The sequence below is a fragment of the Podarcis erhardii genome (assembly GCF_964252035.2).
Source record: "Podarcis erhardii genome assembly, chromosome: 9".
In the NCBI taxonomy this organism is placed as follows: domain Eukaryota; kingdom Metazoa; phylum Chordata; class Lepidosauria; order Squamata; family Lacertidae; genus Podarcis; species Podarcis erhardii.
In genome coordinates, this window is record NC_138512.1 from 658,393 (window position 1) to 681,763 (window position 23,371).

Below are 23,371 nucleotides of genomic sequence, written 5' to 3' on the forward strand. Positions count from 1 at the left end.
GGTCAATGAGAATGAGAGTCAGTTGTGGGAAAGTGAGTACTGGGGGGGGGGGGGGGAGAAAAACACAGACTCTGAAGGGGCAGCATATCCACCAGCATTCCTCCAATGAAAATATCCCTGTTTTTATCTGAGGAATGTTGGAGGGTATAAAATAGCCTGGCCTCTGCCTCTTCCCATGTGACAAGCCTCATCACTCCCCTGGGGAAGCCAACTCTCCTCTTCTTCCAGGCAAATTCACACAAGGGAGAAAGGCATAGACCTGGTAGATAATTTGTAGATGGGAAGGGTGTATATTTGGATAATATAATAAAATAAAGGACTATTTCTTAAAGTTCCCAGAGGGGTAGCAGTGTTAGGCTAAGTACACACTGTAACTTTAAAGTTGGGGATTTTAACTCTGAGGGGCAAACTGACTTCCGGTTTCTGTCGCGAGCAGAAAGGGAGCGCGGATAACCTCCGGAGGAGTTTTCCGAGTAATACAGGGGCTTGGGGGTGTCGCAAAGGCACTGCGCCCCCAAAAAATCTCAAGGGGGAGACCCTTGGGGGAGAGATACCCAGCCGTGCGGAAGCGGTCCGATGTTTTTTCGGGGGTTTTTTCCGAAAGATCTCGAGGCGGCGAGACCACTAGCACAAAAGGGAAAGCAACGACCCTGTATTACGATGCCTCTGGCTCCCACTGAAGAATGCGACGAACCTCCAAAACTGTAAGAGCGGAACCCTTAGTGTGAGTAGACTTATTTAATGTCACAAAATCTGAAAATACACTAAGAGAACGTCGGATGTCAGACGATTTAATTCAGGAATTCACCTCTGTAGAGGATTAAAATGGCGCAGGCTACAAAGTCGCAAGGTGGAGGAAGGAAGTATCTCTCTGCCTGACTGAGCGAATACAAAGTTAACGTCTCAGACTTTATTGCAGGGAATTAAAGAATCTGAAACATTCCACTGTTTTGGAACAATGATCGCCTGTCTTGAGGGGAGCAGTTAAGAAAAGAGCAAGTAAGGAAGCTTTATAGAGCCGTTTAAAATGGAGCTTTTCAGAGCGGATTAAAAGGACAGTTGGAAACGCGGCTCAAAGAAACACTCTTAAAAAGAACTTTTCCTAACTGTGGGACCTTGCTGATGTTTCTGGGATTTATCAAATGTATGTTTTGCAAGGCTAGGACAGAAAATTTATGAAGTTAAAGCATCTGGAACTCTAATTTGAAGAACTTTTATTTGAAGAGCTTTAGGACCCTTTGAATTTCAGAATTTTTTCTAAATTTTTTCGCAAAGGCTGTATCTATGTCGTGCCTATAAATTTTTGGTCTTTTCTCTTCCCACTCTCTCTCTCTCTCCTTTCATGTTTCCCTATGTTACTCATGATATTTTCATCGCTGTTTTTACCTTACTCTTTCCCTTTCTTTTCGTTTTCCACTATAATAACATAATTAACAACCTATCCTCCTCACCCTCAGTTTTGAGGGAAATTTAACCTGTCTCCACCAACTTGAACTGGAACAGTATTTAATCTAAGACGTCTCTCTACTCTTTGAAATAAATAACCGCTGAATGACATGCTGAACAACTTCAGGTTCTGAAAAGTCGGACATTATCTGATGCAATCAGTGAGGACCTCTTGATATATTTATACCTCCTCTAGGACTACAAAAGTGACCTAATAAAACTTAGAATCTGAGGCAATAACAAAACAACGAAAACTTGACATATCCTCTATGAATTGTTCAGGCCGTTTCTGTTTTCTTTTCTTCCGTTGCTGAAATAACTATACTAACATACTAACATACTAACATAACTCAAATATATGATAACAAAAGGCTATTGGTAAAGCTAGTGGGACTGGATAATATTGAATAAGCCATTGAAAGATTTCTCTTTCTCTTTGGGGGATAAAGGTTGGATGGAAATTAAAGAGGATAAGTTAATGAGGGAAACAAGTGATGTAAGGAAATGATATAAGAATACATAGATAAAGGCATTTAAATTACAGAAAGGGTAGAAGAAAGATTGTATGCCCCCTAGGGGAGAGATCTAAAAGTAAAGCCAACTATTGAGAAACAAATCATAAAATGTCAGGAAAAAAATGGGGAAAAAGTAGGAGGGACACCAGGAGAAAGAAAGGCATCCTGAGAAGAGGAAATCAGAGATTTAGACATCCTATGGTTAAAGATCAAAGAGGAATTTAAGCAAAGTGAATTACATATGGAAAGCAATTTAGGAGAAATACAGGAACAGATAGATAGGAAAATAGAAAGTGCTGTAGGAGAACTCTCTAGAAAGATACAAGACTTGACAGCCAAGTCAAAAATAATTGAAGAAACCAATAAAAGAACCCAAAAAGAACTGAGGAATCAAAAGAAAGAAACAGAAAAATTAAAGGAAGAAGTAAAAGATTTAAATAAAATGCAAGATCAACTATGGGACAATTTAGCCATGACAGAAATGCGTCAGAAACAACTCAACTTAAAATTTAGAGGTGTTGCAGAAGAAGCAAACGAGAATATAAGAGAAAAAATGGTTAAAGAACTTGCAAAATGGTTGGAAATAAAAGAAGAACAAGTAGCATACACAATAGAAAGTGCGTTCAGAATAAGAGGGAAACTAATTAAGTAAAAAAAAATTCCTGGTGATTGTTTAGTAATATTTAACTCTATTGAAATGAAGAACGTAATACTAAGAACAAGCTACAAAAGAAAGTTAATGATTGGAGGTCGTCCAATTATTATCTTTAAAGAAATTCCAATCAGGATTCTGCGCAAAAGGGAAGGATACAGACAACTAACTAGTGCCCTGAAGAGAAACACAATACAGTACAATACAGTACAAATGGGAATTCCCAGAAGGGATTTCCTTTTTTTTTTTTTTACAAGAATAAAAAGTTCAAGTTGACAGACATACAAGAAGCGGAAAAGTTTTTGAGAAGATATGAAAAAGATTTGGGCAAAGAAGAAGAAAGACATGGAGGAGGAGAAATGGACATAGAGGAGAGGAAGGAAAGAGGTTGAAGAGGAGAGGAGGGGAGGGGAGTCAGAGGAAGAAGCGGAAGATATGGGATCGGGGGAGGAAGAGGAGGGGGAAGACATGGAGACAATTGGAAACAGAAGTACTAGAATTTAAACCAGAAACTAGGATAAAGTGTAGTTAGTAATAAACTGAAATGACTCTTAAGTTTTTGTCTTGGAATGTGAACGACTTTAACGAAAAGTCCAAGAGAAATAAATTTGAGAAAATTATAAAGAAAAAAAATATTGATGTGATTTGTTGCCAAGAAACACATGTTGCCAAAAAACACAAACATATCTTAATAAATAAAAAGTTGGGAATAGAATTCATCAATTCAGATTCTAAGAAAAAAAGAGGGGTAGTAATCTATGTGAAAGAGAAATTAGAACCTAAATTAATATGCAAGGATGAGGAAGGAAGAATTCTAGGAGTACAAATTAACTACAAGGGAGAAAAACTTAACGTGGTGACGGTCTACGCCCCAAACACAAATAAAACAGAGTTTTTCAAAAAACTGGAACAAGTTTTATTAGATCTAGAGAATAACAAACTGGTCCTACTTAGAGATCTAAATGGAGTACCGACACCAGAATTAGATAGAAGTTCGAAAAAGAAGAATTTAAACCAAGGGAAACTTCTGAGAGCGTTTAATGACCTTGAGGAAAACTTAGACTTAATAGATATATGGAGACACAAAAATCATATGACAAAACAATTCACTCACTTTTCAGAGCCACATCAGAGTTGGAGCAGGCTGGATCAGATATGGATATCAAGAGAATTAACAATAAGAGTGTTGAAATGTGAGATACAACCTAGAACACTATCTAATCACAGCCCAATAACATTACAATTAAATTGGAAGATCCAGGGTATGTACAGATGGAGAATGAACGATTATTTATTTGAAAAAGAAGAAGCGATTGAAAAAGCTAAAACCACCCTAAAAGACTATTTTGATCTAAACATTAATAACGAGACAAACATGGATATAGTTTGGGATGCCAGTAAGGCAGTGTTAAGAGGTTTTTTGATACAACAAAATAGTCAAAGAAAAAAGGTGAGAGAACAAAAAAAAAGAAGAATTAATTAACCAATTAAGAGAATGTGAAAAAAACTTGATAGAAAAACCAAATGATGATGGGAATAAGCAACTGTATAAGATGTTACAAACACAATACTCAATATTAATAAATCAAGAGGTGGAATGGGGAATTAAGTTAGTGAAACAAAAAAATTTTGAATCGGCAAACAAAACTGGAAAGTTTCTGGCATGGCAACTGAGAAAAAGAAGAAAACTTAGTGTCATTAACAAAATAAAAGCAGAAGAACAAGTCTTGGAGGATCCTAATGAAATAAAAAAGAGCTTCCTTAAATTCTATGAAAACCTATATAAAAGAGAAGAAGAAGATGCAATAGAAATAGGAAAATATTTAGAAGAAAATAGTATTAACAGCGTATTGGAAGAGGAAAGAAGTGCATTAAACAAACCCATAAAAGCAGAGGAAATTCAAGAGGCGATAAAGAGGATGAAATTGGGGAAAGCCCCAGGCCCAGATGGTTTATCGGCCAAATATTATAAAGCCCTGGAAGAACTTATAACATGTGAAGTAATGAATTTTTTGCGGTCGACGGAGCCTCCCACATCACTTCTGCATTGAAGGTGTACCACGCAAAAGTGGTTTCCACCCTCTGTTATGCTGCCCCGCTCTGGGCCCCAGGGTCCAATTTAACATCGCTGGGGACATTGCAGAATCAGTTTCTCCGTCGCCTCCTGAAACTCCCCATGTGTGTGAGCAATGCAGCCATACATCTGGAGCTAAGGATTGCATCATTGGAGACTGTCATCTGGAAGCAAGTCTTTGGCTATTGGCTGTCCAGCTGGCATAGGCTTCCCGAGCATTACCTCTTTCAGTGCCTCTGGTGGGATGACTTTGTTAATCCGTGGGTAGGAAAAATCCATGCCAAACTTCTAAGCATCGGAATTTCCCCAGCGGACTCCTTAAAGATGAATCTACGCTCAGCCAAAAGCCTTATCGAGCAAAGATTAGCAGACATTGAAAATAAACACAACCTCTCCAGGGGTGGGGGTGTCTGCTCCCCCAGGTATCACGGAATAACCCCACCACTTGGCCTTCCATCATACATGTCATCACTTTCATCTGTACCGCACCGACTTGCATTTATTCGTGCAAGGTTCAATGTACTTCCATCGAACCTGCTGAGCCACAGATTTTCCAAGGGTTTGGTGTCTCCGCTATGCGAGTGTGACGGGAAAACAGTTGAATCTCTTCCACATATAATGTTCAACTGTCCCTTACATAGCATAGGCAGGACTAAATTCCTGGGTCCTGCTTTACTGCACTTGGTTGGCAGGCCTGTTGAGTCACATGCCGCACTGCTTTTACAGGATACAGATCCTTCTGTAACTCTGCAGGTGGCGAGATTCCTGAATGCGGTTATCTCACACACAAAAACCACCAAAAAACAACAACAACAATAAAAACTAATCGGACAGTTATGATGAGAGTGCATGACGGATCTCGCCTCCAGTTCTCCTTTTTCTGTGAACCGTCCCTTGGATCTTTCCGGGCCCCAAGCTGTTATTTGTCACTGCTCAATGTCCCACCCTTGCATCGTGGTGTTCCTCTTCTGTTGTTAGATGTATTGGTTTTTATGCTTCTGTGCTTTTATGCTTGTACATATTTTATGGGCTAATAGCCGTAAATAAATAAATAAATTGGAAAGAATACAAATTGAAAGCATATGCCGATGATCTTATGTTGTCTTTGGAGGACCCAAATGAGAGTGTCGGTAAGGTGTTAGATTTGCTAGAAGAATTTGGAAAATTATCTGGCTTTAAACTAAATAGAACAAAAACTAAAATGATGACTAAAAATCTGAAAGAAGAGGTAAAAAACCATCTTGAAACTCAGACTAGAATTAAGGTAACTAAAAATGTAAAATACCTTGGAATCTGGTTAACGATGAAGAATATAAATCTGATGGAAGATAACTATACAACCACATGGAAAGAAATAAGGAAGGACCTGGATACTTGGAATAGAATAAAACTTTCTTGGTCGGGGAGAATGGCGGCAATTAAAATGAGTTTATTACCAAAATTGCTATTCCTATTCCAAAATATACCGATAATTAGGGGAACCTCAGTATTCGAAGATTGGCAGAAAATACTCTCTAAATTTATCTGGCAAGGGAAAAGACCAAGAATTAGATATAATTACTTACAGATCAAAGAGATAGTGGAGGATTCGCAGTTCCAAATTTAGTTGTATTATGAAGCCTCGTGTCTTTGTTGGGTTAAGGATTGGATTGTTATTAAAAATAAAGACCTGTTAGACCTAGAGGGATTTAATAAAAGATTTGGCTGGCACGCTTACCTATGGCGTAATAAGGGAAAGGTCCATAAAGGATTTTCTAACCACATCTTTAGAGGGCCACTGCTAGAAGTGTGGGAAAGAAACAAAAAATTATTGGAACAAAATACCCCTTGGTGGTTATCGCCAATTGATATCCTGACAATAAAAAAAAAAAACATCGAAGGAGAAAGATGGACCTACGAAGATTTGTTAGTAAAAACAGAGACCGGCTGGAAGATTAGGCCATATGAAGAAATAAAAAAACAAATTGACAGGTTGGATCCAATTTGACCAAGTTAACTCTATATGGACTGAAGATAAAAAGAATGGGATGAGTGAGAAAAAATCTAGATTCCAGATTGAAATATTAGAAAGTAAAACAAAACTCATGGACACGTTCTCAAGATGGAGAGTGAGGGAACAGCTGCAGTCACCTGCGGTTCCTGCACAATGTTTGCCATCTTGCCAAAGGTTGCAGGCAGCTTTACCTGCAGCAATTGCATGTTGATTGCCCTCTTAAAAGACAAAGTCCAGCAACTGGAGGAACGTGTAGCTACGCTCCAAAGAATTAGAGAGCTGGAGCACTTCTTGGAATCAACAGAGCACACCGTCTCCACCAAGGAGGAGACAGGGGACTCCCCTGAGAAGGAGGCTAGTTCACCAACACAGGAGCCAGATATATGGAGAAACGTGACTCAGGGTTCGCTCTGATTGTTTAGAAAGACACAATCGCTTTGAGGTCCTCTCCCCTAGCATGGAAGACGAAGAGCAGACTCCATTTGAGGATCTCTCCCTCATTACAGTCGATCAGGTATATGAAGACGAGCAGCAAAGTCAGTCCTCAGGGAATGTGCAGGTGACCTTGGAACGGACAGCTCACGGAAGAACCCCGACCAAACCTAAGAGGAGGTGTGTAGTGGTGATAGGGGATTCCCTACTGAGGGGAACAGAAGCAGTGATCTGTGGGCATGACAAGATGTCTCGGGAAGTGTGCTGTCTCCCCGGGGCTAAGATCCAAGATGTAACTGAACGACTGCAAGGAATCATAAAACCCACTGACAAATACCCCTTCCTCTTGGTTCATGTGGGAACTAATGACACTGCAAGCAATAGCCTCCAGAAGATCAAAAGAGACTATGAGGCTCTGGGCAGGAAATTGAAGCAATTAAATGCACAAATTGTCATCTCATCTGTCCTCCCAGTTGAACGACTTGGCCCAAGGAGAGAGAGAAAAATAGTGGAAGTGAACAGCTGGCTTCGCAAATGGTGTAAACAGGAACGGTTTGGATTCTTAGATCACGGACTGCAGTTTCTTGAAGATGGACTTCTGGCAAGCGATGGGCTGCACCTTACAACGGTTGGGAGGAATGTTTTTGCCAAAAATCTCAGAAACCTCATCAGGAGGGCTTTAAACTGACGAATGTGGGGGAGGGAGACAGTGCTCCTGAAGGTAGGAGTCTATCAATTGATGAAGATGATCATCCAAATTTCATAGACCAAATGGAGCAAACAGCACGCAGACCTAGTGGTGGGAGGAAAAAATCCTTAAATAAGAGACACGGGAGAATGATTAATGGACTTCAATGTCTGTACACTAATGCGCAAAGCATGGGTAATAAACAAGATGAGCTTGAGCTCTTGGTACAGCAAACTAAATATGACATAATAGGCATCACTGAAACCTGGTGGGATAAGTCCCACGACTGGAATGTAATAATGGAGGGTTACAATCTATTTCAGAGAAACAGACCAGACAAGAAAGGAGGAGGAGTGGCGTTATATGTCAGGGAAGTGTATACCTGTGAAGAGATCCAAGATTTAGAACCTCAAAGCCAAAGTGAGAGCATTTGGGTCAAAATTAAGGGAGAGAAGAATAACAGGACCTCATTGTGGGAATTTACTATAGATCCCCAAGCCAAACGGAGGACATAGATGATGCCTTCCTGGAACAGATGGCCAAGCATGCAAAAGGAAGGGAGATAGTAGTAATGGGGGACTTCAATTACCCGGATATTTGCTGGATGTCAAACTCAGCCAAGAGCATAAGGTCAAACAGATTCCTCACTGGCCTTGCAGTTAACTTCGTTGTCCAGAAAGTGGGAGAAGCAACAAGAGGAACAGCCATTTTAGATCTGGTCCTAACCAATGTTGATGATCTGGTTAGTGGGGTAGAAGTGGAAGGATCATTAGGCGCGAGTGATCATGCTCTTCTGAAGTTTACTATACAGCGGAAAGGAGCAGCCAAGCATACTAGGACTCAATTTCTTGACTTTAAGAAAGCCGACTTCATAAAACTTAGGGAAGTGCTGGGTGAGATCCCATGGACAGTAATACTAAAAGGAAAGGGAGTTCATGAGGGCTGGGAGTTTGTTAAGAGGGAGATAGTAAAAGCACAACATCAGGCAATACCAATGAGACGGAAACATGGAAGGTGCCTAAAGAAGCCAGGGTGGCTATCTAAAGAACTTTTAACTGAGTTAAGATTTAAAAAGGATGTGTACAAAAAATGGAAAAGGGGGGAAACCACCAAAGAGGAATTCAAACAAATAGCCAGCACGTGTAGACACAAAGTCAGAAAAGCTAAAGCACAGAATGAACTCAGGCTTGCTAGAGAGGTTAAAAGCAACAAAAAAGGCTTTTATGGGTATGTTTGTAGCAAAAGGAAGAACAAAGAAACAGTGGGGTCACTCAGAGGAGAAGATGGTGAAATGCAAACAGGGGACACAGAAAGGGCTGAACTCCTCAATGCCTTCTTTGCCTCAGTCTTCTCCGATAAAGAAAACAATGCCCGACCTGAAGAATTTGGAGCAAATGATTCAGCAGAGGAAACACAGCCCAGAATAACTAAGGAGATAGTACAAGAATACTTGGCTAGTTTAGATGTATTCAAGTCTCCAGGGCCAGATGAACTGCATCCAAGAGTATTAAAAGAACTGGCAGATGTGATCTCAGAACCACTGGCAGTCATCTTTGAGAATTCCTGGAGAACAGGCGAAGTCCCGGCAGACTGGAGGAGGGCAAATGTTGTCGCTATTTTCAAAAAGGGGAAAAGAGAGGACCCAAATAATTACCGCCCAGTCAGTCTGACATCAATACCAGGGAAGATTCTGGAGCACATTAAGCAAACAGTCTGTGAGCACCTAGAAAGGAATACTGTGATCACCAATTACAGATAGGTAGCCGTGTTGGTCTGCCATAGTCAAAACAAAACAAATTCCTTCCAGTAGCACCTTAAAGACCAACTAAGTCAGTTCTTGGTATGAGCTTTCGTGTGCATGCACACTTCTTCAGATACACAGATGGACTTCCATTTCATGCGGCTCAATGTGGTGCCTTCCATAGTTCCAGTTACAGATAGGTAGCCGTGTTGGTCTGCCATAGTCAAAACAAAACAAATTCCTTCCAATAGCACCTTAAAGACCAACTAAGTCAGTTCTTGGTATGAGCTTTCGTGTGCATGCACACTACATGTGTATCTGAAGAAGTGTGCATGCACACGAAAGCTCATACCAAGAACTGACTTAGTTGGTCTTTAAGGTGCTACTGGAAGGAATTTGTGATCACCAATAGTCAGCATGGATTTCTGAAAAATAAGTCATGTCAGACTAACCTGATCTCGTTTTTTGACAGAATTACAAGCCTGGTAGATGAAGGGAATGTAGTGGATGTAGCCTACCTTGATTTCAGCAAGGCATTTGACAAGGTGCCCCATGATATTCTTGTAAAGAAGCTGGTAAAATGCGGACTTGACTATGCTACCACTCAGTGGATTTGTAACTGGCTGACTGACCGAACCCAAAGGGTGCTCATCAATGGTTCCTCTTCATTCTGGAGAAGAGTGACTAGTGGGGTGCCACAGGGTTCTGTCTTGGGCCCGGTCTTATTCAACATCTTTATCAACGACTTGGATGATGGACTCAAGGGCATCCTGATCAAATTTGCAGATGACACCAAACTGGGAGGGGTGGCTAACACCCCAGAGGACAGGATCACACTTCAAAACGACCTTGACAGATTAGAGAACTGGGCCAAAACAAACAAGATGAATTTTAACAGGGAGAAATGTAAAGTATTGCACTTGGGCAAAAAAAATGAGAGGCACAAATACAAGATGGGTGACACCTGGCTTGAGAGCAGTACATGTGAAAAGGATCTAGGAGTCTTGGTTGACCGCAAACTTGACATGAGCCAACAGGGTGATGTGGCAGCTAAAAAAGCGAATGCAATTCTGGGCTGCATCAATAGGAGTATAGCATCTAGATCAAGGGAAGTAATAGTGCCACTGTATTCTGCTCTGGTCAGACCTCACCTGGAGTACTGTGTCCAGTTCTGGGCACCACAGTTCAAGAAGGACACTGACAAACTGGAACGTGTCCAGAGGAGGGCAACCAAAATGGTCAAAGGCCTGGAAACGATGCCTTATGAAGAACGGCTAAGGGAGCTGGGCATGTTTAGCTTGGAGAAGAGGAGGTTAAGGGGTTATATGATAGCCATGTTCAAATATATAAAAGGATGTCACATAGAGGAGGGAGAAAGGTTGTTTTCTGCTGCTCCAGAGAAGCGGACACGGAGCAATGGTTCCAAACTACAAGAAAGAAGATTCCACCTAAACATTAGGAAGAACCTCCTGACTGTAAGAGCTGTTCGACAGTGGAATTTGCTGCCAAGGAGTGTGGTGGAGTCTTCTTCTTTGGAGGTCTTTAAGCAGAGGCTTGACAACCATATGTCAGGAGTGCTCTGATGGTGTTTCCTGCTTGGCAGGGGGTTGGACTCGATGGCCCTTGTGGTCTCTTCCAACTCTATGATTCTATGATTCTATGATTCTATGATTCTATCCTATCGAAAATGTATGGCCAGTTGCTTGAATGGGACACCAAGGATGAGGAAGTAAAGGAGGTAATGGTGAGATGGGCAATGGACCTTGGACATAACATAGAGTTTGATAAATGGAAGGCATTATGGAACAAAGGCATGAGATTCTCAGCATGTACAACACTCAGGGAAAATATGTATAAAATGATGTACAGGTGGTACATCACGCCGGTAAAATTGGAAAAAAATATACAAACAGGTGATAAATTATGCTGGAAATGTAAGATCAAGGAGGGCGATTTTTATCATATGTGGTGGTCGTGTGAGGTAATCAGAAAATTCTGGGAATCTATTTACAATGAACTAAAAAAAATCCTAAAATATACCTTCATAAAAAAAACCCGAGGCCTTTTTGCTGGGGATAATTGGAGAGGAAATCAAAAAGGAAGATAAAACACTCTTTCAATACGCAACAGTGGCTGCCAGAACTCTAATAGCGCAGAATTGGAAGACATCAAAAATCCCAACCATAAAAGAGTGGCGATCCAAATTATTTGATTGTTTAGAATTGGCAAAAATGACACAGAAAATAAAAAACCAAAAAGACATAAAGTTTAATAATGATTGGAATAAATTTATGGTATACATGGAAACAGAGGTAAAAAATCTAAAAATCACAGTAGGTATGATATAACCCTTGTGACGCAAAGAGCTTTCTGAGGAAAAGAAAGTGCAGATAGAAAAACTGTATAACACATTCCAAAACCGAGATGAAGGGAAGTCAATTAGTGCTGTGTGAGTTAATGTAAGATAATTTGTTGGTGTCTTATGTCAGGTGATGGTTTTTTTTCTATGTTTTTTTTCCTCTGTGTGTCTATGTTTTGTATGTTGTCTTTGTTTTAATTGTATGATGTGATACAATGAATTAAAATCAATAATAAAAAAACCTCTGAGGGGCAAACTACAGTGCCCATAATTCTTTGAGGAAAAGAACCCGCCTCAAATGTGCTCTGAAACAATGGTGCAGGTGGCAGCAAAGAGCCTTGAAAGAAAACAGCTTTATGACATAAGCTATAAGGTTAAGACTGCTTTGTCACATGCATAAAGTAAAGTCACAGTAGCTGTGAGACAGTTGTAAGGTGGTTGTTGAATGGTCCAAAAATTGCTTAAGTTGAATGGTCCAAAAATTGCGGCTTGAGCGTGTATTAAGTAGACACACCTTTAACCTTTTAATTTACTCATTGATAATTTACTTATTGCTGCTGGGATGCTTAAAAGTGTGGCATCCAGAACGGGTCTTATATATGCACATACCTCAGTATCTGCTGGTACCCAGTATCTCCAAATCCTTGAAATGATACAAGGAAAAAGAAAATTGCACCACACACACACACACACACACACACACACACACACACACACACACACGTGTCTCCAGCTTGGGGTGGTGGGGGGGGGGTGTTTCTTAGGCTGTGTGGCTTTCTAGCTGTGCCTGCCTGCCTTCACTTCTTTAAAGCATTTGGTGTGACTGAAAAGCTGACACTGGGAGCAGAGGATTACAGACTGCAAACAGGGAGCAGCAGGCAATGACAGTCAGACAGACGGAGGGAGAGGAGCAAGGAGCAACGTCTTGCGAAATGATTATAAATGGCCTCATTCCTATGCAGCCGTAGTGAAGAGACCGGTGGTTTGATTTCAGATGAAGAAGGGCTTGGGAGCTGGCCGCTGGGTTAATCAGATCCACTAATACAGCCCCAGCCCTGCACCTGTTGCAGAGGTGGAACCAAAGTAGCAAGGGCTTCTTGCCTTCAGTGGCTGGCTTTGCTATACCCAGGGCGCTGAGCCGCAATCAAAACAATGTGCTTGCAGTGCATATTGGATTTCAATAATAAGTGTCCCTGGAGCCTGCTAGGATGGTGAGAGAGGAGGGGGCAGCACAGAGTCCAGAGAGTAAACTGGGCAAGAGGGGATCAAAGTGTGTATGTGTGTTTAAAAAGTTTTCTCTCTTTACCCCTCTTCTCAGCAAGGCACAAATGAACTGTCCCTTTGTTGGTCTGTTTGCACCCGTATGTGCGGAAACCTCTTGAGCTATCGTCAGAAAGCTCAGCTCAAGCATTCCGGGGGGGGGGGGTGGGACGTGTACTTGGCCATCTTCATCACTGTTTGGAAGCCTTTTTGAATCAAGATGGTGAAGAGAGGGCTGTCCAAACCAGAATCATATTTAGCTGTGTGGAATGACTTCATTAATTTTTGCTATGAGAAAGTACCTATACATCAGTACTTGTGGGGTTAGCATTATAATACACAGTTCTTTATATCAGCATTAAGTGACTGGAAAGGAGTCTTCAGTCATCTTTGGTCACATCCACACCATACATTGAAAACATAGGGCCTTCCCCAAAGCAGTGGCGTAGCGTGGGGGGTGCAGGGGGGGCCGGCCGCACCGGGCGCAACATCTGGGGGTTAGGGTTAGGGGGCGCAAATCCACGGGTTAGGGGGCGCAAATCCACGGGTTAGAGGGCGCAAATTACTTGCCTTGCCCCGGGTGCTGACAACCCACGCTACGTCACTGCCCCAAAGAATCCTGGGAACTGTCAGATATCCTTCACAGAGCTACAATTCCCAGCACCTTAACAAACTACAGTGTGCAGGATTCTCTGGGGGAAGCAATGTGCATTAAATACTAGAATTTGTGAACATCCAGTGAAGCCGAATATTGGAAGTTTCAGGACAGACAAAATAAAGTCCTTCATGCAGTGCAGAGTTAAACTACGGAACTCACCCCCACAGGAGGCATGGATGGCCACCAACTTGGATGGTTTAAAAGAGGATTGAACAAATTCATGGAGAGGACTATTGATGATGGCTTTGCTGTGTCTCCACAGCTGGAAGGCAGCACTGCTTCTGCATACCACTCGCTGGGAGCCACAGGAGGGGAGAGGGCTGCTCCTGTGCCTGGCTCCTGCTTGCTGGTTTCCCACAAGCATCTGGTTGGCCACTGTGAGTACAGGATGCTAGAATAGATGGGCCATTGGCCTGATCCAGCAGACTCATCTTGTGTTCTTAAATGTTTGTTGCAGAGGTGACCTTTGCAGCTAAAACAAAAAGAGAGGTAGTGGAGGTGCCATTTTACTTTACTGTTGAACTGATTGCTGTTATAGAATGGCATTGTTAAATTTCTTCATTATCTACCTGTAACAGAATATGTTTTCTAGCCCTGAATGCAAGTCCTTGCCATAGCCAGAATCTGGCTCTTTGCTTTGCTCTTCATTTGCATAGTTTCCCCAAAACCACTTTTAGCAAATACATTTTCAGCACGTGGAGCACATGTTGAGGGATTTGAAAAGAATCCCTTTGCAAATATTTGCCTGCCTACTGCATTGAAGCTGGTGGATGTTAGCTGGAATCTCAATGCAGAACATCTTTGGGAAGTGTTTCAGGACTAAGGGGGCAGTATGAAGCTGAAGAGGCAGCACACACACCTGCTGCTGAACACCTGAAAACCAAGGAACAAGTGAGACATCCCCAAAGCTCCTTAGCATCCTTTCCTTTTGTATTCCTGTTTCAGTGGTTTCCCTTCTTCTGGGAATGTTAGTATGTGGTTGGTTGTGACATCCCTGACTACACTCAATCTGGGTTAATAGCCTTATTAATAGGTGAAAGGGGGAGCTGCTCAGGACTGCTGGCAAGGCAGAACTGTGCCCTTTTGAGTAATGGAGACATCCTGCTCTTTGTTTCAAAGTGAGAGAATGCTTTTTCTTTTCCCTCCACTGTAACCTGTGTATCATTTAATTTATTTAAAATTTCATCCACCCAAGAACTACAGGCAATGTACAAGCAAAACTATGCAAGGGGACCCCATCATGAAGCTATTCCTTTGGGAAATAGCCTGCCTGCATTATGAGTTTTACCAAGGTTGTTCATTGCTTGTGTTGTAGCTTTAACGTTTGAAATAAGGAAAACCCATCACACTTTACTGGGGATGGATGGATCCATCTCTTTCTGGTCCATTTCAGTTTCAGTCATAAATCCATTCTGTCCCATTTATGTATTTTTTATATTAAAAACCTGCAGAAATATTCTCATTTTAAATTTATGCATCTTCCTTTAAAAAATGTATATTACGCTTTCCCCACTTAAGAACATTTTGTATTTGTTCCTTAAAAGCAGAAAACTTCAGAGAAGTGACCCCTCACCAGTCACCTAAAGGAATATCTCTTTCCATGTGTGCCATCTAGACAGCAACTGAGGCCCTTCTCTCCCCTCTGTCTGTAGTGCAGAGGGTGGCAACATGAAAGAGAACCTTTTCTGTTGTGGCCCCCTGGCTATGGAAAATTCTCTCTTGTGAAGCTTACCTGGTGTACCTAGAGCAACATCGTCACATCATCTTTCTGCTCACTCACACCATTTTAAAAACCTTTGAAGCATGGTGTCTCTTAAAGCTTATGTGAATTATTTCCCAGGCAGGTGCATTCTGTGAAAACAGAATGATCAGCAAAAATAACTGAAATGGGACACCAGGTGTTGGGTGAGAATTGGGCCAAATATTTATTGACTAACAGTGGGAAAGTGGGATTGGCATGGCAATAGGGCAAGGATCAGTTCCTCATTCCACTCAACACTTGCTGATGGAATGGCTCTCCTGGCAGCCCAGCTGGCATGTCCCAGTAGTCAGGGGAGATGGGAGTTGCAGCCCAGAAACCTCTGCCTTGACATCTGCTCGTGGTTCCATCGATGAACATAGCCTTCTGGACAGGGCCTTCTCAGTTTCGGCACCTTCTCAGTTTCGGCACCTCAGCTGCAGAATTCCTTACACTTGGCAATGTTGCCCCCTCCCTTTTCTGACAGCTGTGCATTGTCAGTTAAAAACACGTTTTCCTTTGGGAGCTTGGTGACACATGAAACAAATTAGTTGTTATTTTTGCCAGTTGCTGGGTTGTGATTATGATGAGGCTTAATATTTTATAAATGTTGGTTGTAGGTTTCCTTTGACTATATTGTGAACCATCCTGAGATCCTTTGGGAGAAAGGGTGGTTTAAAATTAATTGTACTAGCAAATGCTACTACAAGATCTGGAGGGTGCCATAGTCAGAGAACTTAAAAGCGCTTTTCATGGCAGAAAACCCATGCATGCATGGAATTAGTGCATTTTCAACCACCCTGCCTTTAACTGCTTTTTACAAGGCTGAAATTGCACAAGTGAAATGTGTGTAAGATGTGATAATACTGTACGTTGCTCTTAGAGCTGATATTTTTTCACCTCATTTCTTCTTTTCTCCTTTTTGCAATTCATACTGATGTCCTGCAGAATGATCCTCTGAGCCTCCTGGCCACAGAGCTTTATCATCTGCATGCCACATTCTGATATGCACAGCTAGGTGACTTCTCCCATTTTGGATGCTCCCTTTTTTGATCCCTTAACACTGAGTCATTCTCCAGGCTGGAGCATTTTAGTCACAGCTGTTTAGCTCCTTGGCTGATAATCTTTAAATCAATTTCATGTTACCTGCATTCATAGTACTTGTCAATGGAGGGAATTCCATTAGCTTGTAGTGGGTGCCTGACTGATTTCTTCCTATTCCATGGGATGGAGGTCTTCACAATTTGGAGCTGCTGTCACAGCCAGAAGCTTGAGGAAATTCTTGACCATAGTGTGTGGTGTTCACTCTTCATGCTGCACTGCCTTAAAGTTCCCAGCACCCTTGAGATTAGTAGATTGAGGGTATGATGCAATTTATTTATTTATTTAAAAACATTTTTACATGCAGTTGTTAAAAAAAAATTTAGACGTTCTCAGTGCTTTCTTGGCATTTTTAACCTGTTTATATTTTTTAAAATTTAGTTGCATTGTTTTGTTACTTTGTTGCTGGCCATCTTGGGATCCTTGGGAAGGAGGAAAGGTGGGGATGGGTGGAGCAGTTTGATAATGAAGCAAGGAGGAGACTCTCTGATTCCTGTAGCCAGCAAGATGGAGATATGGGTGGTCCTACATGCTGAGCTTTGCCCCCAGTACCTGCTAATCGTCCTGTTCCTGCAAGCCAAAGGGGCTCAAAGGAGCTTATGTTTGGGGATGTGTTAGGTGCCATATGACAAAGCAACTTGCTGTTTGCTTTGCTGTTGCTAAAGTGGGCCTAGGCTGTTGCAGCTGTTGGGGTAATGAATGAGAACTCAGCACTGGACCTCTTGGTTATCTTAAGTGACAGTGTCAAGATCAATAGAATATTCTGGAGCGCTGCCATGTCATAAAGCAAGACAGAAACAGAAGCAATAGCAATGGTGCATTAACAATATGTTCTGGAAAAGAGGGGCTGTAATAGAGATTATGTTGGATGCTTGCTCTTGGACCCAGCAAGTTTGCTTAATGGCTTCAATACAGGCACAAGCAGTGATAACCCCTTGCCTTGATATTTCTGTCATGCTCAATTGCCTGCTAACTACCAACAGTTTTTGCCCAGTAAAGTTGAGGAACTGTGCATGCAATCCCAGAGTCCTTGATATCACAGACATTTCTGTGTGCCCATATCTCTTAGGCTTTAAGTGCAGGGTCTTTGAACCCAACTCAGTAAAACAGCAACAAAAATGTAAAACCAATAAAGAGCAAAATCACCATAATGCTTAGGAGAGGAGAGGAGATTTTACTGGCCAGCAAAAGGATGCTAATGATGGTTCCAGGAAAATCTCACTGGAGAGAGGATTCCTGAACCAGGGAACCAGCACTGAAAAGGCCCTGTCTGTTTTTGCAATGCTCTAAAACTCCCTCAGAGGTAGCAGCGGGGGGGGGGGCATGCTTAAGGTACTTCCTTCTTTCCTGTGTTAAAGTATTAATGCACTCAAACACATATGATGAAGATGCACCGAAGTCTTGTAGCAGTGCACACTATGCATATGGATGAAAGTCAATTCCATTGTGCATTCTTGATTTTCCTTGGGAAAATCCATGCAGAAGAGAACACTTCCCTTTCCTCACACACAGAATCATAGAATTGTAGTGTTGGAAGGGATCCCAAGGGTCATCCAGTCCAAACCACTGCAATGCAAGAATCACAGCTAAAGAATCCCTCTGTCATGGTCATCCAACCACTGTTTAGAAACCTCCGATGAAGGAGGGTCCACCACCTTCCAATACAATCCATTCCACCATTGAACAGCTCTTACATACAGAAAATTATTCCTGATGTGTGGTTAGAATCTCTTTCTTGTCAGTTGAATCCAGTGGTTTGGGTCCTTCCCGCTGGAGCAGCAGAAAATAAACTTGTTTCATCTTCTGTGTTGCAGCTCTTCAGATATTTGAAGCTGGCCATCACATCACCTTTTATGCTTTCTCTTCTCTAAACATACCCAGTTCCTTGAACCATTCCTCATGAGGCTTGGTTTCCAGGCCCTTGGTCAACATGGTTGCCCTTCTCTGCACATGTTTCAGCATGTCAATATCCTGATCCAGCTCATCAACATGAAGCCATGCTGCAGGTTGGCCATACATGGAGTCCCTAATCCAAGAGTAAACCCTCTATTAACATTCACATTTACGAGATGAGTGTGTGTAGACAGGTGAAGATTCACAGTCAAGGCTCCAAGGCAAGTCATCTCAGAGCAAGAGGTTAACTACCTTGCTGGAAGCCCCATAGTTCTCTTTAAGAGCACTTTCCTCCTGCTTCCTGTTCTCCTCCAAGAATCTTTATTTGAGTGCCTTTGAGTTCTTTCTTTACAAACTAGATCCAGCTGTTCATTTCTGAAGCCTCCTTTTCAGTGATTTTTCACTTCAGCTAAAGAGGCAATTTCTTGATTTGGTTCACTGTGGGTCCTGGAGGGAGAGACAGAGGCAGTCGTTTCTCCAAGAATGTGGAAACATGTGTTTTTAGCCTGCGAAGGAAGGTTTGGCTTCCCAGAAGCATTGGGGGCTGGCCTCCGTTGTCATAATTGCTTATTTACAAATGGAAAGGTCACCCCATTGGGCTGTTTTGAGGCTGTTACGATGTGGCTACAGTCACTCAGCAGCATTTATTCTGTCCAGACCCTTTAGATCAGGCATAGGCAAACTCGGCCCTCCAGATGTTTTGGGACTATAATTCCCATCGTCCCTGACCACTGGTCCTGTTAGCTAGGAATGATGGCAGTTGTAGTCCCAAAATATGTGGAGGGCTGAGTTTGCCTATGCCTGCTTTAGATCGGGGGGAGGAAGCTGTGGGACCCTCCAGACATTGCTGGACTCCAGCTCCCCTCACCCCAGCAAGCATGGCCAGGGGTCAGGGTTGGTGGGAGTTGCAGTCCAGCAGTGCCAGGAAGGCCCCACAACTCTCCTGTCTCTGCTTTAGATTCTGCACATGCTCAGAGTCATCTTTCTTGGAAGTGTAACCTGCAACAAAATGTTTCCCTGTGATGCTGTCCTGTTCAGCAGCATATAAAAACAAAATAAAAACACAAAATACATAGTATATAGTATATAAAAGCAAGAACCAAACCCAACCCATGACACCCCATTCTCATAAACACATTTAAAAGGACTTAGAATGTTAGTCAGCCACAGTGTGTTTTTTCCAGGGGGGACTCAAAGATCTGCAGCGCTGGCACCTCTTTGTTGTTGTTGTCAAGAAGTGTGGCACTTACTGCAACAACTTCATGTTGAGAACCAGCACTTATTTTTCTAGAAAAAAGGACTGGCCAGCCAAGGACTGGTTGAAGATGAATTTTTCGTCTGATGCCTAAAGATGCATAATGAAAGTGCAGGATGAACCCCCCCCCCCGGGAAGAGCTTTCCACAAGTGGGGAGCACTGCAGAGAAGCACTGTTCTCATGTTGCCACCCTCCAGACCTCTTCTTCCCAGCCATGTTCACACTCATAGTAAATAAAGTAACTAATGTGTAACTAAGACGTTTAATCTGTTTTTAATTCTGAATTTTTAAATTGCTATTCCTTGGGGTCCATTCAAACTCTACAATTCTATGATACAGGCTGGTCTGTATATTGAAGACATCAATCATCCTCTGCTGCCCCTACAAGGTTTGTGGAGATTCAATTCTTGTCAAAGTCCAGACCAGCAGTTCCAGATCATGTCTTGCACAGTTCACTGTTTAGCAGCATTGTTTTCCAAAAGAGTTGTGTAGCTCTTTTGCATTGGGCCTTTCCAGATAAATGGCTTTTAAATAAAATCCCTCTTGCTACCTTGTTAAACCCTCTGCCCAGGTCACATCCTGGACAGTGTGATTTATAGACCTGCCCTTAGCATTTATTTATTAACTTCTAAATCACTTTGCCTGGTCAATTGAAATCCTTCTCTTTAGCAGCTGAAGGTGCTAAGCCCAACATGAGGCTGCAAAGCAGGCCAGGGAGCAGGCTTTGTTTTAGGCAGTGAATGTCTGGCTGTGCTTGCTGACCTGGAAGAGAGACCTGGAGAGGTCCAGAGGAGACAAGTAAAGTGGGGCAGGCGGGGAAGAGATCCTCATGGAAAATAAGGCAGAGGAGAAAATCTCTGTTCTCCAAGCAGAGATTAATGAGGCAGAATCCAGAAAGGACATTTTATGGTGCAGGAATAACCTTGGTTTGCACAACCAGATGAAGGTGATATTTTTGTAGAGAAAAAACACGTTTCATTTTTAAGGTTTTAAAGTGAAGATGATGTTTCTTTTAACATCACTGAGGGTATTTTGGGGACCAGCACAAAAAAGGAAATAGAAATAGGTGGTTCAGTTCTTCCCCACCCTCAAAATATCAGTGTACAACTTTCCAGGCATAATTATTCCCAGAGGGTCACAGCTCAGTGGCATAGCACATGCTGTGCTTGCAGGAGACCCAAGGTGTCAGCCCTGGCACTCCAGACAAGGCTGGGGGGAGAGTCCTGTCTGAATCTCCAGAGAGCTGCTGCCAGCCAGGATGGAGGAGAGCTGGGAAGCCTGTGGCCTTCCAGATGGTGATGGACTCTAAACCCCATCACCCCTGACCACTGGGGCTGGGGGGATTTTGAGCCCAGCAAATTCGGGGGGGGGGGGCACAGGTTCTGCATCCCTGGTATAGCCAGTACCCGTGGATGTGGACCAATGATCCAACTCTGTATAAGGCAGAACCTTCCTTGCAAATGGATACCCTGATAAAGCACAGAAGGTTCTTTTGCAGTCTAGTGAACGCTTGTAAAAACAAGGATGACCCTGCACACCTTTCCCACTCAACACGGGAAGGTCAGGACCAATGTTCATGGGATCACACATGCACAGAGATGTTTGGGGCTGGACTTACTTGTGTCCTCCAGCCTCCATCCCTGTTTTGAAACATGGTGTGTTCAGGCGTTTGCTATTATCCCTTTGTAACCCCCAGCCCACTCATACACCACTTGGGGGGTGAGGCACAAGAGTCCTTGTAAATCCTTAGGATTTCCAAACTAAACACAAGCCCAACTCACCACTCACTTGAAGTCTGCTTTGCAGGTTCTTGTCTCCCTTTGTGTGAAGTCTAAATTCCTGAAACTCTGCTTCCCGTGATCCCATCAGAGGTGACATTTTTGAGTCTACTTTTTTAGCTTCTGCAACTGGCCAATCGGCCAGGGTAGCATGGTGGGTCCTAAAAGGTAGCGTGGTGGGTCCCATCCCATGTCGGCCTCCCTCCTCCCTTAGCCTAACTTTCTAAGGAGAAGATGATGAGTGTGTGTGAACCTTCATTTTTGACACTTGACAAAACCCTTGAGGTTTTGCAAACATTCAGAAGCAGTCTTCCCCAACCTGGTGTCGTCCAAAGGACCTGGAAGACAGTTCTCACCAGTGCCAGGCAACACAGCTCTGCTGACTGTGGCCAATGGGAGTTGTAGTCCAGTTGGACTTCTGTTTGGACAGCACCAGGCTGCACAAAAGGAATGGTTGCAGAATGTTAATAATAATAATAATAATAATAATAATAATAATAATAATAATATTTATTATTTGTACCCCGCCAATCTGGCTGGGTTTCCCCAGCCACTCTGGGCGGCTTCCATAGAAACCAAAAATACACTAAAATATCACACATTAAAAACTTCCCTAAACAGGGCTGTCTTAAGATGTCTTCTGAATGTCAGGTAGTTGTTTATTGCTTTGACATCTGATGGGAGGGCGTTCCACAGGGCAGGCGCCACTACCGAGAAAGCCCTCTGCCTGGTTCCGTGTAGCTTTGCTTCTCGCAATGAGGGAACCGCCAGAAGGCCCTCGGCGCTGGACCTCAGTGTCCGGACAGAATGTTGAGAGTTTTCTAGGCAAAAGTGCTCTTGCAGCTCCATCAGGAGCACTGCTTGAAACTACCATGTTAAACTCCCAAGTCTTTTCCTCTTACATATCTCTCTCCCTCACCACAGCATGTTATTGCTAACAGATGTGGGTACACAGGTGTGCATGTGAGTGACTAGGAAAAACAGTCTGTGTCTGGGGTCTGCCAGGACTGTCACAGTCTGGGCCTGTTTCTATCTGAAGGCCAGGTCTCCCTTACAGTGGAAAAAAGAGAGTCATATGAAGCGGAGAGAAAAAGTAAAAGGAGTATGGTTTTCGATCAGCAATGCAGTTTTCATGTGTTTTTCTTGTAGTTTCCTATTGTGATAGCTCTGTTGTGCCTATAAAAATTGCTGACCTCCCATCAATCAACTCAGAAGATTGCAACTTCTTCAATGCAATAGCCTCATCTTTTTTTTAATAACTTTTTTATTCAAAATTAAAACAAAACATAATATCCAGAAACATATCATCCTTATTTCCCCCCATTTTTCCTCCCTCCCCTCTCCCCCCACAGAACCCACCCTCCCCCACCCCATGGCTTCCCTCAGTTCCAGTCTTTGATTTCTCTAAAAATGCTGTTTTCTGCATGTTACACAGTTGTATAGATCCTCAAACTATTTAGCTGATTATTATCAATAAAAAGTTTGTGAATGTTTATTCAAAGCCAGCCAAGGAGTCCAGTTCGCTTTGTTGCGTCTTCAAATATTTTGTAAAGGGTTCCCATTCATCTTTAAAGTCACAGTTATCCTTGTACCGTAGCTTGTATGTCAGTTTTGCCAGTTCTGCATAGTTGGGGTTTCTTCGGCCTTCCATCCTTGTGCTATTAAAACTCTCGCGGTTGTTGTCGCATACATGAATATGTTTTTCAGCTTCTTTGTCAGATCTTTCCCTACAATCCCTAACAAAAATGCTTCAGGTTTTTTAACAAATGTTAAATGGAACATTTTCT

At 42.5% G+C, this 23,371-nt stretch overlaps 1 protein-coding gene across 1 annotated transcript in view; it reads left to right on the forward strand.

Annotated features, from left to right (window-relative positions):
• The window catches only part of LOC309350568 (uncharacterized protein), a gene marked incomplete at its 5' end in the record, with an annotated part of 470,322 nt that overhangs the window by 106,416 nt on the left and 340,535 nt on the right, over nt 1-23,371 (forward strand). Inside the window, one exon of the mRNA XM_081877532.1 lies at nt 14,081-14,195. Coding sequence (XP_081733658.1) covers nt 14,081-14,195 — 115 coding nt within the window. The remainder of the gene's footprint in view (nt 1-14,080; nt 14,196-23,371) is intronic.